Genomic DNA, 15,215 nt, shown 5'->3' on the forward strand with positions numbered 1-15,215 from the left:
AACTTCACCCCGGAACAAGCTTTCTACTCCCACCCCATCATGGTGGATCGCAATCCATCTCTTGCTAGTTCGCACGATTATCCACCTTCATGCCAGACAACATATCTCCTCATCCTCCATCCTCCATCCTCCATCCCCTGTGCCCTGCGCCTCCTTGCTAACTCGAAAGCAGTTTGCTCTCCGCGCCATGACCCCTTCCCTTCCCCACCCTGCTGATGCATCATCACCACCCCCGTTTACAGACCGGTGGTGTCAACCACCCCCTCCTATCCAAACAGCAAATAGATTTGAGCGACACACCACAAATTAGAAAATGTGTTTGTTAATTTACAGCAATAAACCAAGATTTGGGGTCATCGTTTTGGAAAATTTCAAACATTTACTACCCACCCGATGGGAATTTCGAGCTGGGGACCCTGTTTTCCCGTAGAGCATAGCGGCACTACAGCAACAACTCATGAGTACTGGATTCTACTTTAATTGATTATACATGTATATAGTTTTTAGTGAAATATTTTAAAATAGTACCAATACACAAGAATGGTTCAATGTTACAAAACTTTTAACCTTGTAAACAATAGTTTTATACTACACCTCATCACCCCTTGGGATTGGTCACATCCCACCCGATAGGATCGACCCACCCCCACAATTCATTACCCTCTAAAACTTGACCCCTACCTATAGCCTTTTTCTGTACTGAAAACATAGGTACCCGTACTGAATTTTCGATGTACCCTCCCCCTGACAGTCTGTACCCTGCCACATCCACCCGGATTCTTGCTACACCCCTACCCATTACCCACCAGTACCCTCCTGCTCCTATTTCCACCACCCTCACGTTTTTTTTTGTTTTCCTGATTGTTTTTTAAGTTTTTCTTTATTTGTTTTTAGCACCTTTTAAAGGGATTTTGGTGGGGAAAGTTGCTGGAGACGGTGCGGGCGGGGATAGCTCACAGCACTTGTTTCTGAGCATGTGGACCTAGTCTTGGCTCGCTTCCTTACCTCTCTAGCCTTGCTCTTCTGAATCTCTCCTCTTCTTCGAGGTACAGGATCTCCTCTTTCACCAGCATGACAAACTCGTCGATGGCCGAAAACCCACCGGCTGCCTACAACTGGTGCCTGAGCTCGAGAGACGTGTGCTCTTTCTACGAGAGGAAGCTCCTTCGGAGCGTGAAAGTTCCCTACCTCATCAGAGACGTGAAACTGGGTGAGACGTGCACTTTGTCGCCGAAAGAGAAGAGATTTCAAGGACATTGGATTCATACATTGGCTACAAGGGACCAGGGGGCGGAGGCTGGCCAGAACAAGCAAACTTTAGTTCTCCTTCATGGCATGGGCTGCGGGTTGAGTGTATACCATCAGTGCATAGACGAGCTCTCCTCACGATATCATGTCGTAGCGATAGACATGCCGGGGTTCGGCTTGTCCTCGCGACCCAAGTTCCCTGAGGGTGCGGAGGAAGTCGAGGAGATGTTTGTGCAGGCGCTGGAGATCTGGAGGAGGGAGATGAAACTCTCTTCTTTCGTGCTCGGTGGTCACTCCTTCGGCGGCTACATCGCAAGCTGCTTCGCGTTGAAGTACCCCAGCCTGTGCTCGAGCCTCGTCCTCATCGACGCATGGGGCTTCCCGGAGCTCGACCCGGAGAGGATACGGAAAATCTCTCCCTTCCTCAGGACCGTGAACCACATTTTCATGCACGTGACAGACCCGGTCTCTATGCTCCGGATGTTCGGCCCGCTCGGCTTCTCTGTGTTCCGGAGGTTCAGGAAGAGGATGGTACGGCGGCTGGACCAGGAGACGGCAGACGCCCTCGTATCCTACCTCTACCACTGCAACGTCTGCGACGTCCCCACCGGGCCCCGCGGTTTCCGCCACCTGTGCGGCCCTCTCGCTTTCGCCAAGCGGCCGCTGCTGCCGAGGGTGGAGGAGCTGAACGAGCTGCTTCCTGTCACGTTCATATACGGCCAGGAGAGCTGGATCAACTCGGACAGCGGGTACGAGGTGCGGAACAGGAGGAGGAAGATGCACACAGGAGTGCATGTGATAGCAGAGGCCGGGCACAACATTCACTTCGACCAGCCCCACCTGCTGTGCCATGCCATTCTCAGCTGCCACCCGCCTCCTGCCCACCTGAAGCAGTTGGAGATCCCTCGTGACTTCAAATTTTCGGTGTGAGAGTGAGGGTTGGACCATTCAACCAACTTCCCCTCCTCACGCTATCCTCCACCACCACCGCTACCTCCTCCTCCTCCTCCTCCTCCTCCTCCTCCTCCTCCTCCTCCTCTTCCTCGTTTCCTTGCCATCCTCCTCCTCCTCACTTGGCGTCTCAGCAAACGTCTAGAGTTAACGAGTTCGTCACAGACCAGTAGGTTCATCTCGTTGTTTGACATGCTGGTGCATTGTTGGTTCCACTGCTTACCCTACTGTTATCTTTACCTCTGTTCTAAGACGAATTGGTGTAAACGAGCTTTGTCTTGGTCCTTCGCTCACGTCAGCATCGCCCCTATGCCCTTCTCCTGACCTTGAACTTGACGTGCCGAGCAGCTTCGTTAGATTCCATGCTCGCTTCCGCTCCACCTCTTGCCGTCTCTGACGACCAGTCGTCATGGAGAGGCTTGCGTCATGCTGGGGACATACCTGCTCATTCTCCTCCTCCTCCATCTGCTCCATCGCCTCTTTCGACCTCTGCACCGTCCACAGTCAGCGTCGAAGTACTGAGAGGATCCACAGGGACCAAGATGACTTCTCGCTTCTCAACTAATTGCGCCACCCTCGTCCTCTCCTGCTCATGGTCAGCGCAGCGACAGTCAAGGCAGCAGTACCAACCTCATCCATTTTCAGCGCGATCTGCTTCCTCTGCAGCTCGAGCTCCTCCAGCTTCTCCTGCCTCCTCCTCTCCACCCTCTCCGCCTCCTTCTGCTTCTCGATCTTCTCCCTCACTGCCTGCACCTGGAGGGAGTCAAGGAAGTCAGCGCATGACTGCTCGGGCTCAGCAAGGCCTTCATCCTACCTCCTTCTGGAACTCATCTTGTTCAACAAAGTCGGGGCTGACACGAGAGTTGGCCTGAGAGACTTTGAGGGTCGGAGGGAGAGATGATGGGTCAGTCCTCCTCTCACCTTCCTTTTGCTCATCAGCGACTGCATCATCCTCCGCTTCGCCTCCACAGAAGAGGACTTCCCCAGCATCGTTGTGAGCAGGGAGCTGGGAACTTGTCAGCTTCAACCTCCGCAAGAGCAGGGCAGACCGTCTCTGTCCTCCCTTCTCACTCGTCGACTCCTTCGTCGTCGTGCTCGATGCAGAAGTTGCTTCACGATCTCTCCATCCCACCTCCACCACCTCCTTTCTCGCTGCTGCCACGGGCTCTGCTTCCTCCTGCTGTGCTCCTGCCTCGTCCTCGTCTCCTCGCTCCTGCAAGAAAGCTTGTCCTTCCAGCTCAGCTATCGCTCGGACTTTCTTGTTGATCGCTGCCTCAAGCTGCTTGCGCTTCTGCTGCTGCTTCCTTGCTGCCAGCAGGTCGGCCTCCCTCTCGCTCAGCAGCTTCAGCTCTCGCTCCTGCCACATCAAGATCGTCATCCAGCCCGGCATCAACAGAAGAAGCACAGCAAACCTTGGCCTCGATCTCCTCCTCCTCCAGCTGCTGCCTCCTCAGTCGTTCTATCTCGGCCAGGTTCTCCTGCCTCCTCGACTCAATCTTCGCCCTGCTCGCCCCTGCCCCTCCGAGCGCCAGCCCCCGCTCCAACGGGCTGTGACCCTGATGAGTTGCATGCCCCTCCGCGTGCGCAAGGGAGGCCTGCTGCCTGACCTCGGCATCCTCTTCTCCTGACCGCGAGAAGCTGGAGAGTACCGCCTCCTTCTCCTGCGCACTGAGCGACTTCATGGCGAGCAGGACGGAGGCCTTGAGATCCGTCAGCCCGCTCTCAATATTCTCAAACTGCATGCGCAGATGCAGCGAGCCTTTCAGGAGCTCCCCCGTCCTCTTCCTCAGCGAGAAGTACTCGTCCACGTCCCCCTCCAGCAGCGACCCCATCTCCACCTCCACACAGCCCATGAAGTCGTGCGAGTCCGCAAAGTCCCAGTCAAAGCACTCCACCAGGATCTGGGAGTCGAAGCTGCGGATGTAGAAGTCGAACGTCTCCTCCCACACGGGGTCCAGGGTCTTCTTCAGGATCCTAGTCTTGGCCTTCTGCCCGTCCACGTTGAGCACGACGTACGGGTCCGCCTTCCCGAACCTGTCCATCTTGGGCAGACCCTTTCCTCCCACCACCGTGATCCTCAGCTTCGCTCCCTTGGCTACGATTGGGGATATAAGGGACGTGCGCTGCAGCTGATAGACCAGCTGCCGCTCGGGCGCTACCCGCGCCAGCATCCTGTCGATCTTCTGGTTGATAACAAACAAGCTTGCCGAGACCATTGGGTCCAGCTTGACCGCCTCCTCCTCCTCCTCCTCCTCCTCGGCCTCGGCCGCTACCTCGTACTCCCCGTACACGTCCTCGAGGGCCTGTGTGTATGCTTCTCGAGAGGCTCCTTCGAAGGTGTGCATGCTCTCCAGCAGCCTGTTGGCCGCATGGTTGTCTAGCCCCTGGATCTTGGAGAGGAGCCTCGTGGCCTGCTCCCTCTCTCGCTCGATCAGCAACTTGGGCACAGCATGCCGCCAGCTCGTGACGTTCAGCACGGAAACGTCGTTCAGCCCTCGAAGTTCTCCTCCTAGCCCAGCTCCCCCCGGGCAGGCACCTCCAAACACGACCAGGTTGTTCCCGACTGTGACCATGGAGTGCCCTGCTCGCGCGCAAGGGCGTTTGCTTCCTATCATGCCCTGCTCGTCCTCCTGCTGCAGTAGGTGCCAGGCGTTAGAGGCCGTGTCGAACACCCAGATCGAGTCGTAGAACCCTTCTTCCCCGTCCTCCATCCCTCCTCCCCCGAACACAAAGATGCCCTGGTTGTACATAGTCATCCCATGCCCTGCCCTGGCCGTGGGTCCCATCTCAGCCTCCACTCTGATCTGCTTCCAGTGGGACTTTGCAAGGTCGAAGGTCCACAGGTCCGACAAGTAGTTCCGGTTCCCTTCCGCCTTGTTGTTCCCCCCGAACACGTAGATCTTCCCTCCGTACTGCAGCATCGAGTGCTGGGACCGGCCGACGGGAAGGCCGACTTCTGCCGTGGGAACGATCTTGGTCCAGATGCCCAGCAGGATGTCAAGACTCCACAGATCGTTCTTGTAGTTGGTAGCAAACGTCCCGGTGCAGCCGCCAAACATGAAGATCTTCGACCTGCGAGCGCGTCATGAGGCGATCAGAACAAGCCTCTCGCACCACCTGTAGAGCAGCGTGGCGGCGTACGACCGCCCTTGCGGTCCCTCCCCCTTCGTCTCGAACCTCTTGCTGTCCCCGCTCAGTGGATCTAGAGTGAACACGTCGTCCAGGAACTTAGCCCTCCCCTCCTCCACGTTCCAGCCGAACAGCACTAGCAGCTGATTCCTCCCCTGCTCGATCGTGTGCATCGTGTGCCCGGCCCGGCCCGGAGGCACGTACGGCGAGCTTGGGGACAGCCTGACTTCAGTCCACTTCATGGTGGAGACGTCCAGGAGAAACAAGTCGGAAGAGTATGCCTTCTCTCCGCTCCTCTCCACCAAGCCTCCGAACACGTACATCCGGTTCCCCACACAAGCCACCGCATGCCCTGACCTGGGGCTGGGCTGGCTGCCCTCGGGCTTCCCGAGGTGCCACACCATGACGCTCTCCTCCTGCTTCACCGCCATGCTCGCAACGCTTAGGGAGCTCTCAACTGTGATGGTCGACATGTTGGACCTCCGCCGCGTCATCCACATCGAGCGCATCGGCGCGTTCAGCGCTCTGTCCATGAAGTCTCTGTCTTTGATGCTGTGAGGTTTGCTGTGCTCAGCAAAGTAGCGCTTCCATGCTCTCAAGTCGACCACATGGTTCTCCTCCACTATCTTGAACCTTGACGTTGGCGACGACCTTGTCCCATCGCCGGGCATCCTGTCAAAGTCTTGCTGGGCAGAGCCCGAGGAGGCTCGCGAGCTTGTAACCCCTCCGATGTAAACAAGGTGCAGGTTCTCGAAAGCGCAGACTGCAGATGCTCCAACAGCAGGGAGCTCGAGGTATTTCTTATTGTCACCTTCCTCCTTCTCCTTCAACCTTTTCCAAACCTGGCAACGAATCTTTCAGCATGACACATCCTCCTCCATGCAGCCGCAGCAGTCAGCAGCAGCAACAACATACCTTAGAGACAGGATCGAAGAACCAAGCGTCGTCAAAGAACCGCCCCTCTATGTCACAACCTCCTACAAGAGCGATCCTATCCTTCATCAGCACCATGCTGCCCGAGTATCTAGCTGCAGACACACTTTCATCTCTCCGCTCCCCCAATCACCTCAGTTCTTACCTTGTGGCATCGCCTTCGGGTGGCATTCAACTTCCTCCCACTCTGCCCTCGTCAGGTCCAAACTCACAAAGTCTCCCAGGCAGTTCTTCTTCCCCGCCCTCAGGTTCACCCCGCCGAACACGAAGCACTTCCCTCCATACAGCACCATGGAGTGCTGAGACCTTCCGGGAGGAGGAGCGTTCACCGTCTCCAGATTGGTCCAAGTACTTGTTTCAAGGTCCAGGATCACCATGTCATTCCGGTAGTTGGCCGCCAGTGCTCCGTTACATCCCCCGAAGAGGAAGATCTTTCTCCTCGCGTACGCTGCCGTCGCATGAGCCCGAGGGACCGGAGGAACGCCCGAGGCCTTGACTGCGCTCCATTGCATGTCGCTGATGGAGCATCGGAAGCAGTCCCCGAGGTAAACAACTTCCTTCTTCCCCCATTTCCACCCGCACAAGACGTAGAAACAGCTTCCGTCGGTCACCATGCAGTGACCCGCCCGGGCGCAAGGCTGATCTATGGACACAGAGAATTTGGACCAGAACCCATCGTCGATATCGTATCGATACGTATCCTGGGACAATGTGCGGTCTTCTTCTCCTAGCGTCAGGTTCCCTCCAAAGATGTACATGCCCGTTCCCACTGCCACCGCAGCCGACGAATGGAGAGGCGGCGGGCATGCGCCGTGCTTCGGGATCTTGCTCAAGCATCCTTCCCCTTCCTCCATCTCCTCGATGTCTCCTGCTGGTGACTTGACCATCTCCAATCGAGAAAGAGAGCTGCTTGTGCTGCTTTTGCTTGTTTCAATCCAACCTTCTCATTCTTTCCACCTGTGCTGCTTTTGCTTGTTTCAATCCAACCTTCTCATTCTTTCCACCTGTTCCTGCAAACGTTATAAGTATCCGGCTGACAATTCATTCGTTTCCTCCACCCTCAATACCCCTTCCTTCCATCTTCTACTCCCCACTTCACCTGCCTTCCCCCCCGGCTCCGTCTCATCTCCTCTCCTCCTGAGTCACTTCCTCCTCCCCCGTCCTCCATTCCTCTCTCCTCTCTCCTCTCGTCTCCTCTCCTCTCGTCTCTTCTCCTCCCGTCTCCCCTCCTCTCCTCTCCTGTCCTGTCCTCTCGCTTCCCAATCACCTCTCGTCTCCTCTCGTCTCCTCTCGTCTCGTCTCCTCTCGCTCCCCTTATCTCCTCTTGTCTCGTCTCCTCTCGTCTCCTCTCGTCTCCTCTCGTATCCTCTCGTCTCGTCTCGTCTCGTCTCGTCTCGTCTCCTCTCCTCTCCTCTCTTCCCCTTCCCTCCCATTGCCAACCGCTTGTTGTCAATCGTTTTGACCTGGGGGATGGAGTGGGGACGAGGGGTCACTGAGGCGGACCCGATCTTGAAATTGAGTGGGGACGAGGGCTGTGTGTGAATGGACTGTCAGTACGGGATGGGGGTAAGGTGGTATACCCTAAGATTGTCCATGAGTTACATTATATAATGGGGTAGAGGGTGGCACACGGAGGGGGTGGGGGTACGCCAACAGTGCTTGTAAGTTTGACCATTTTATTTTTGTCGGTTGAGCGCAGGCTGGCGGCTGGACATGCGGAGAGCGGCAGGGAGCAGAGGGAAGCGGGAGCAGGAGGAGCAGGAGAGGAGGGCCGGAAGATCAGGGGCATGCGACTGAGAGGAGAAGCTGGAGGAAGAAGACAGGATGGGCTCGGAGCATCTGGCATGAAGGACAACGTTTCAGGAGCAAGCACAAGTGACTTGGGTGGTACCGTCAGACGCATTGCTGGTCGTCCGGCTCCACAGATCGGGTAGCGGATCTCCTGCGTTGTGGCTGTAACATCGTGCAAGGGGGCGGGGGCGAACAAGTCGTTCCAATGTCCGTGACCAGCCCAGTGCAGAGCAGGCGATCGACAGATGGCGATCACGGCTCGCAGTTTGATGGGAAGTCAATGGACTTCGAGCGGGAGAGGCAAGTTAGCATTGTAACTGGATACGCGTTTGAAGGTGACACGGATTGGAAACTGATATTGGGGCATCTGAGGAGGGAGAAGAAGCGAATTCAGGCTAGGTCAGAGGAGCACTACGTGAACAGGTATTCAACCTTGCAACCTCTTGGGTTTGCTTCCTTCGTTGATCTTGCCGTTCAGGTCTCTGTTCTGTTTAACCAGCAGCAGCCGAGTGCGTGAGTCGCTGATCAAGTTCTCTGAGTGGCCATGGTTCAACAGGGCGATCCTTCTCCTCATCTTGCTCAACTGCTGCTTCCTGGTGCTGGAGGACCCAGTCTGCAGGTGTGAAACCCCCGTCTGCTCGGAGAGCGACAAGTACATCCGACTTCTCTACTATCGGCGCGACTGCGAGGACTGGCCGACGACGGAGAGGATGCTGCTGGTGACAGAGATCTTCTTCACGTCCTGCTTCACGGCCGAGATGGTCATCAAGATCATCGCAAGGGGGTTCATCCTGCATAAGCACTCGTACCTGAGCGATCCGTGGAATTGGCTCGATTTTGTTGTGGTGGTCACCGGCCTGATCACTCTGATCGTCCCAAGCTCGGGGAAATTTTCATTCTTGCGGACAGTCAGGGTGTTGAGGCCTCTGCGAACGATGACCAGGATATCGGGGATGCGGCCGCTGATCAACACTTTCATCCGCTCTTTTGTCGCGCTCACCAACGTCGTCATGCTCCTGCTCTTCTTTGCTGTTGTCTTTGGGATACTGGGCATTGAGTTCTTCCAGAAGAGTCTTCGCGGGCGATGTTACATAGATCCGAACAACAATGATTTCTCCCAGCACCCTGCGGTGTGTGTACCATGTTTGGTCTGTTGGGTTGATGTAAACTTGGCAGGTGCTGGCAAGGCTGCTGAGTCAGCAAGTGCCTTTTCTCGCCGATTCCATGGTCATGGTTGGGTGAGTGTCGCTCCTCCTGCTAGCGAAAACCTCCTGATTTGTCTCTGCCCAGTTCCAGAAACGCAAACATGTTCATATGCTCCTATGGGTCGAAGGGGGGCCATGGTTTAGGACAGGTTCGGAAAGACACAGAGGAGGAGAAAGAGGCAGAGCGAGAGAGACTGGCACAGAGCGGGAGGGAGGGGAGGGAGGGGAGTGAGCGAGAAGAGCGGGAGCGAGGAAGGTTGTACGAGAGAGAAAGAGCGAGAGAGGGGGCGGGTTGGGGTGCGGGGAGGGAGGGGTGCAACTTAACATCTACCCTTCAGGCTTGCCCGTCTGTTGCGATGGACGGAGTCTTCTGGAACACAACTTGCAGCCACTTTCGATACTGCATGACGGGGGACCCGACGAGCCCGTACCAACAATGCGCGGTTAGCTACTCATCTCCTCCATGTCGTCCTGTTCCCTGACATTGTAGACCTCCCTTTAGAGAGACTTCAACTCGAACCCCTACGACCTGGGAGCGGGATACTTCAGCTACGACAATATCCTCTCTGCGTTCCTCACCATCTTCCAAGTCCTCACGGTGGAAGGCTGGACTGACATCTACTATCGGCATGGGGATGGGAGCAGCATGTAACGACCTCCCTCCCTCCCTCCCTCTTACCTCTCCCCCTCTTACCTCCCTCCCTCTTACCTTCCCTCATCCTATTTTCCCTCCCTCTCTCCCTCATCATAATTTCCCTCCATCATCCTATTTTCCCTCCTTCACTCCCTTTCTCCCTCCTCCCTCTCATCTCCCACCCTCCCTCCCTCGATACTCTGATCCTCTTCCTCATCCATCGCTCGCTCTCTCTCTCCTCCCTCTCATCTCCCTGCCTTATCCTTGGCCCTCAACCTCTCTTTCCCGATTGCTCTCTTCCTCTTTTCCCTTCTCACATGCTCTCAAGGTGGCTGTCTCGAATCTTCCACTCTGCCTGGGTGTTCCTTGGATGCTTCGTGATTGTCCAGCTCGCTCTGGCCTCCCTGTCTGACGCGTTTCTGCTGGCAAAGGTGAAAGTGCTCGACATGAGAGAAATTTCTCTCCTCTTCTACTCCCCTCCTCCCCTCGTCTCCTCCTTCCTCCTTCTCAGGAACCAGAGCCCTTGACGCAACTGTTGAGACAGGAGGAGGAAAAAACACAGAAGGAGAAGGAGGCGCTGCACGACCAGGCCATCCTCAAGGAGGACGTCAGGTTACAAGTTAGCAAGAGTAAGTCGAGCATGCCGCTGCAGCTTGAGACTGAGACGATCTCCCTCTAGGGCTGTCTGCTTTCTCGGCACTGAGGAGGAGGATGAGTGTGGATACCTCGTCCCTGCGAGGGATTCCAATCAGACGCCTTTCACTCCTGAGCTCTGTCAATGAAAACTTCAAGAAGATCAGCGAGACGTTGAGGATCGACAAGGCCCGAGAGGTCTTTGCATGCCAGCCCGCCTAACGTGTCGCGTGATGTGTGTGGCAGTTGGCCCGATCGCTGGTGTACTCCGTTTACTTCCAGCGTTTTATCATCGTTTGCATCATCTCCAACACCGTCCTTATGATGATCAACTGGCACGACCAGGTAAGGTGGTGGGCAGGAGCGTCGGAAGCCCCTGAGACGAGCGGCAGAGTCTGTTCGAAGACAACATCTGCAAGCGCCGCTGCGACCTGGACGTCAGCCTCCCAGCCAACGCTTCTGACAAGTAACACAAGTGGTACCTTGCGATCGAGCCCTTCCTCACACTCCTCTTGTCGTGCAGCTGCGTCGGTCCCCTGTTCAACAGGTCCTTCTACAGCGACGGGCAAGGAGGAGGAGAGCGCCCGCTACAGACCGCCTACTGCTTCATGGAAAACGACGGGTTCTGCTCAAAGCACTCGACCAGGGGAAGCTGCATCAATTCCTTAGGATTCAACGGGATGCCTTGTCACTTCTTTCCCACGACAAGGAACTTCACGGAGACGCCAGACATGAACGAGCAAGGGCAATGCAAAACTGCCCTCTACACCCCCCAGACCTTCACACAGGTCATGGGCAAGGTTGTGCAAGGCTGCCCGATGCCTGTGAATCTGACAGCAAGTGCAGGTAATATCGCTGCGACACCTTTGCGGTGACGACAACAGCTGCGAAAGTTTCCCCTCCCAGCTGTTCTCCCAGCTCAACAACATCAACCTCGTCCTCACCGCCATCTTCATCGCCGAGATGGTGCTGAAGCTCTTCGGCCTCGGGGTCCAGAGGTACTTCCAGGACAACTTCAACTGCTTCGACTTCTTCGTCGTTGTGAGCTCCATCGTTGAGCTTGCTATCATCCCTTCCAACGGCAGCAACCGCGGGAGCTTGTCCGCCTTGCGGTTAGTGTCCCCTCTCCCCAAACCCTCCTCCTCCTCCTCCTCCTCCTCCTTCCCTCCCTCATCCCCTCCTTGAACTTCCTAGTACTCTCATCTCAGCGCCCCTTCTGTCCCTCCCTTCCTTCTGTCGCTTTCCGCCTCCTGCACCCGCTCCCCGCTTTCTCCCTCTCCTTCTCGCTCTCCCTCCCTCTCTCTCTTCCTGCCGCCTCTGACGAGTTTGGCAGAGCCGTCAGGTTGTTCCGCCTCTTCAAGCTCGCCAGGTCTTGGAAGGACATGAGGAGGATTCTCAACACTCTCGCCGTCGCTCTTGGCTCCATGGGCCCCCTCTGCGTCATCTGGGTCATGTTCATGTATATCTTCGCTCTCCTAGGCATGCAGCTCTTCGGCGGGAAGTTCCGCTACTTCAAGACAGACTTCCCCCGCAGCAACTTCGACAACTTCTTCCCTCAAGTCGACGGCATCGGAGGATTCGTGACGACCTTCCAGATTATCAGCACGGAGAACTGGAACGTCGTCATGTACAACGCCATCATGTCCGACAGCAATCCCACGGGGCTGAGAGCCGTGCAGGCGCTGATCCCCATCGCCATCGTCGTCTTTGGGAACTACATCATCATGAACCTGTTCATCTCCATCCTCCTCCAAGGCTTCGGGGAGGACGACGAGGAGGAGGCGCAAGAGGCCACCGAGGGCATGGACTCGATGAAGTCCAGCAAGCTATCCCCCATCACTCTAGCTATCAAGAAGCTGGTGGGGGGGGAGAAGGTCAAGAGAACGTCCACGCTCGGCTCCCCCAACCGCATTTTCGCTGCCGGCAACCTCCCCCGGACTGCCTCCCTCCCCAAGAACTTCGAGCCAGTCAAGGAGCTTGTCAAAGTTTTCGGGTTCGACCTGCTGGTGCGGGTCAACCCCCACACCTCCCTGAGGGTCTTGAGGCCCAAGAACCCCTTCCGCCTCCTCGTCAGCTGGCTGGTCTACCACCCAACCTTCGAGTTCTTCATCATGACCAGCATCCTAATCACAAGTATCACTCTCCTCCTCGAACGACCCGACGACTCCTGGGTGGGTACTGAGAGCAACTGCCCTGCTCTAGGACTCAACTGCAGCGCCGTTAGCTATCCCGGACAGTCTGTCATGCTCAACTGCCCCAGGGATGCGACAGACCCTGAGTTCAACAACAATATTTGGGGACCGTGCGGGACGCCCACGGAGGCGCCGTGCTGCGTGATCAAGGAGAGGTTGAAGGTGTTCGAGAAGCTGGACCAGGTGTTCACCATCGTCTTCACCGTAGAGATGGTCCTCAAGATCATTTCCGACGGCTTCATCAGCCACAGGTTCTCATACCTGCGCAGCCCGTGGAACTGGCTTGACCTGGCCATCGTCATAATTTCCCTCGTCGGCTCCTTCGGGCCCAGCAGCAACATCAAAACTTTCAAGTCCCTCCGCACGCTCCGTGCCATACGCCCGCTCAGAGTCATAAAGAGGCACATCGGGCTCAAGGTCGTTGTTGTCTGTATGATCTCCAGCATCCCAGCCATGTATCCTGTGCTCTCCGTCATGGTCCTCTGGTTCTTGACTTACGCCATCCTTGGCGTCAACTTCTACGCTGGCAACACGTACAGCTGCTACGACCCCCAGAACCAGAGGTACTACGGCACTTCCTACTTCCAGTCCTCCAGTGTTTACGCCTCCACCCTTCCCCTGGCCGGGCCGGATGCCGTCCCCACCATCGTCGAGTGCGTGACGGCAGGAGGAGGAGGGCTGGGGGTGTGGCAGCCCAAGTACTTCGGCTTCGATTCCATCGGCATGGCTGCGATGACGCTGTTCGAAGTTTCGACGACCGAAGGATGGATGGAAGTCATGGCGGCAACGACTGATATCCCCAACGGCCTGGGGGTATCACCACTGCCCAACCAGAGCGTGTTCCACTGCATCTACGCCTGCGTGCAGATCATCATCGGCAATTTCGTGCTCCTGAACCTGATCATCGGTGTCGTCATTGCCAACTACACCAAGATCAAGAACAACGAGGAGGGCATCACTCCTTTCCTCACTCCGGAGCAGCACGAGTGGAAGGAGATGCAGCGAATCATCAACCACCTGAAGCCGAGGACGAGGGTCAAGGGGCCTGAGCATCCCTTCCGCAACTGGTGCTTCCATCTCGCCACCAACCCGTGGTTCGAGTACTTCATGACAGTCTCCATCGTCCTCAACGTCCTTGTCATGACCTTCAAGACCCACGACGAGTCAGACTGCATGGTGGCGGCCGTTTTCTGGATCAACTTCACCTTCGCCATCATCTTCATCTTCGAGGCCTTCGTCAAGCTGGTCGGGCTGGGAGTCAACTGGTACTTCGTGGACCCGTGGAACGTGTTCGACTTCGTCGTAGTCACTTTCTCCATCTTCCTCCTCGTCCTCGACATCGTCAACGGGGAGTGGAGCTGCCTCGTGGAGACCAACAGGAAGCTCAAGGTCCCTGCGCTGTCTGCCCTGAGGACCTTCCGCATCCTCCGCGTCTTCCGTCTCATCCGACGGGCCGTTGGGTTGCGCCAGATGATTCAGACCCTCCTGATCTCCGTGCCCTCAATGACTAACATCTTCGCCCTCCTGCTTCTCATCATGACCATCTTCTCCGTCCTCGCTCTCTCCTTCTTCTACAACGTCAACACCTCGCAGGACATGTACGGCAGGATGAACGACGACGAGGCGAACTACCAGTACTTCGACAAGGCTATGTGGATGCTGCATCGGCACACGACGGGCGAGGCCTGGAACGGCATCATGACCTACTGCTCGCAAGACGACCAGTTCCTCGCATGCCAGAAGGCCTACGGCGACTACCTCGGGGACGGCTGCGGGGGCTACTACTACGGGACCATCTTTCACGTGCTCTGGGAGGTCATCGGGACGTATGTCATGATGCAGCTGTTCACTGCCGTTATCCTCGAGAACTTTCACGAGCTCGCTCACGCAGACTCCGCCACCCTCCCGCTGGACAAGCTCAACGAGTTTGTGGACGCCTGGACTGAGCTGGATCCTGACGCCACCCAGAAGATCTCCATAGCCTCGCTCAGCACCCTCATCACCCGCCTCTCTCCTCCCCTGGGGACCAAGAACGATCAGAACGACCGCTCGACAGTCATGCAGATTATCAAGGACCTCAACATTCCCATCCACCAGGGCGGCTTCATCCGATACCACGAGACGTTCTTTGCTTGTGTCAAGCGCGTCCTCACTACCGACTTGGAGGAGGACGACCCTCAGTCCGCCAGGTCAGTCAGGTTCGGGGAGGAAGGGGACGAGCGCAAGGGCAGCGACGCCGCACAGAGCATGCTGGACGGGAGGCTACCAACGGCAGCGGAGGACTTTGCGGCGAGGTCAGTGCAGTCAGCCTTCAGAGAATACAGAGAGAAGCGACTGCAGGTTCTCAAGGGTTTCTCTAGGACGACGGAGCTCCCGATCGACGCCCCTCCTTCTGCCATCAAGATATTTTGAATTTTTTTTCTAGAAGTACTGAGGTGCGGCGACACTGAGCATAATTCAGCCCCCACCAGGCACTGACCGGTCAGTTATCAATCATAG

At 56.5% G+C, this 15,215-nt stretch overlaps 3 protein-coding genes across 3 annotated transcripts; 2 read left to right on the forward strand and 1 right to left on the reverse strand.

Annotated features, from left to right (window-relative positions):
* Window positions 1-1,086: 1,086 nt before the first annotated feature.
* On the forward strand, window positions 1,087-2,178 carry GUITHDRAFT_70887 (hypothetical protein; the record flags this gene model as incomplete). The annotated part of the gene is made up of 1 exon (XM_005832988.1): window positions 1,087-2,178. The coding sequence occupies one exon, from the start codon at window positions 1,087-1,089 to the stop codon at window positions 2,176-2,178; it is 1,092 nt and encodes a 363-aa protein (XP_005833045.1).
* A 1,820-nt stretch (window positions 2,179-3,998) lies between these two features.
* Window positions 3,999-4,370, reverse strand: GUITHDRAFT_70823 (hypothetical protein; the record flags this gene model as incomplete). The annotated part of the gene is made up of 1 exon (XM_005832989.1): window positions 3,999-4,370. A coding segment is annotated over one exon (372 nt), but the record flags the coding sequence as incomplete, so codon positions are not given.
* A 4,191-nt stretch (window positions 4,371-8,561) lies between these two features.
* On the forward strand, window positions 8,562-14,741 carry GUITHDRAFT_55688 (hypothetical protein; the record flags this gene model as incomplete). Its single annotated transcript, XM_005832990.1, has 11 exons — window positions 8,562-9,228; window positions 9,794-9,905; window positions 10,220-10,322; window positions 10,403-10,524; window positions 10,608-10,665; window positions 10,771-10,874; window positions 11,418-11,636; window positions 11,858-12,695; window positions 12,870-13,311; window positions 13,387-14,057; window positions 14,106-14,741. Coding segments are annotated over 11 exons (3,972 nt in total), but the record flags the coding sequence as incomplete, so codon positions are not given.
* Between the last annotated feature and the right edge of the window lie 474 nt (window positions 14,742-15,215).

Source organism: Guillardia theta (assembly GCF_000315625.1).
Source record: "Guillardia theta CCMP2712 unplaced genomic scaffold GUITHscaffold_32, whole genome shotgun sequence".
In the NCBI taxonomy this organism is placed as follows: Eukaryota; class Cryptophyceae; order Pyrenomonadales; family Geminigeraceae; genus Guillardia; species Guillardia theta.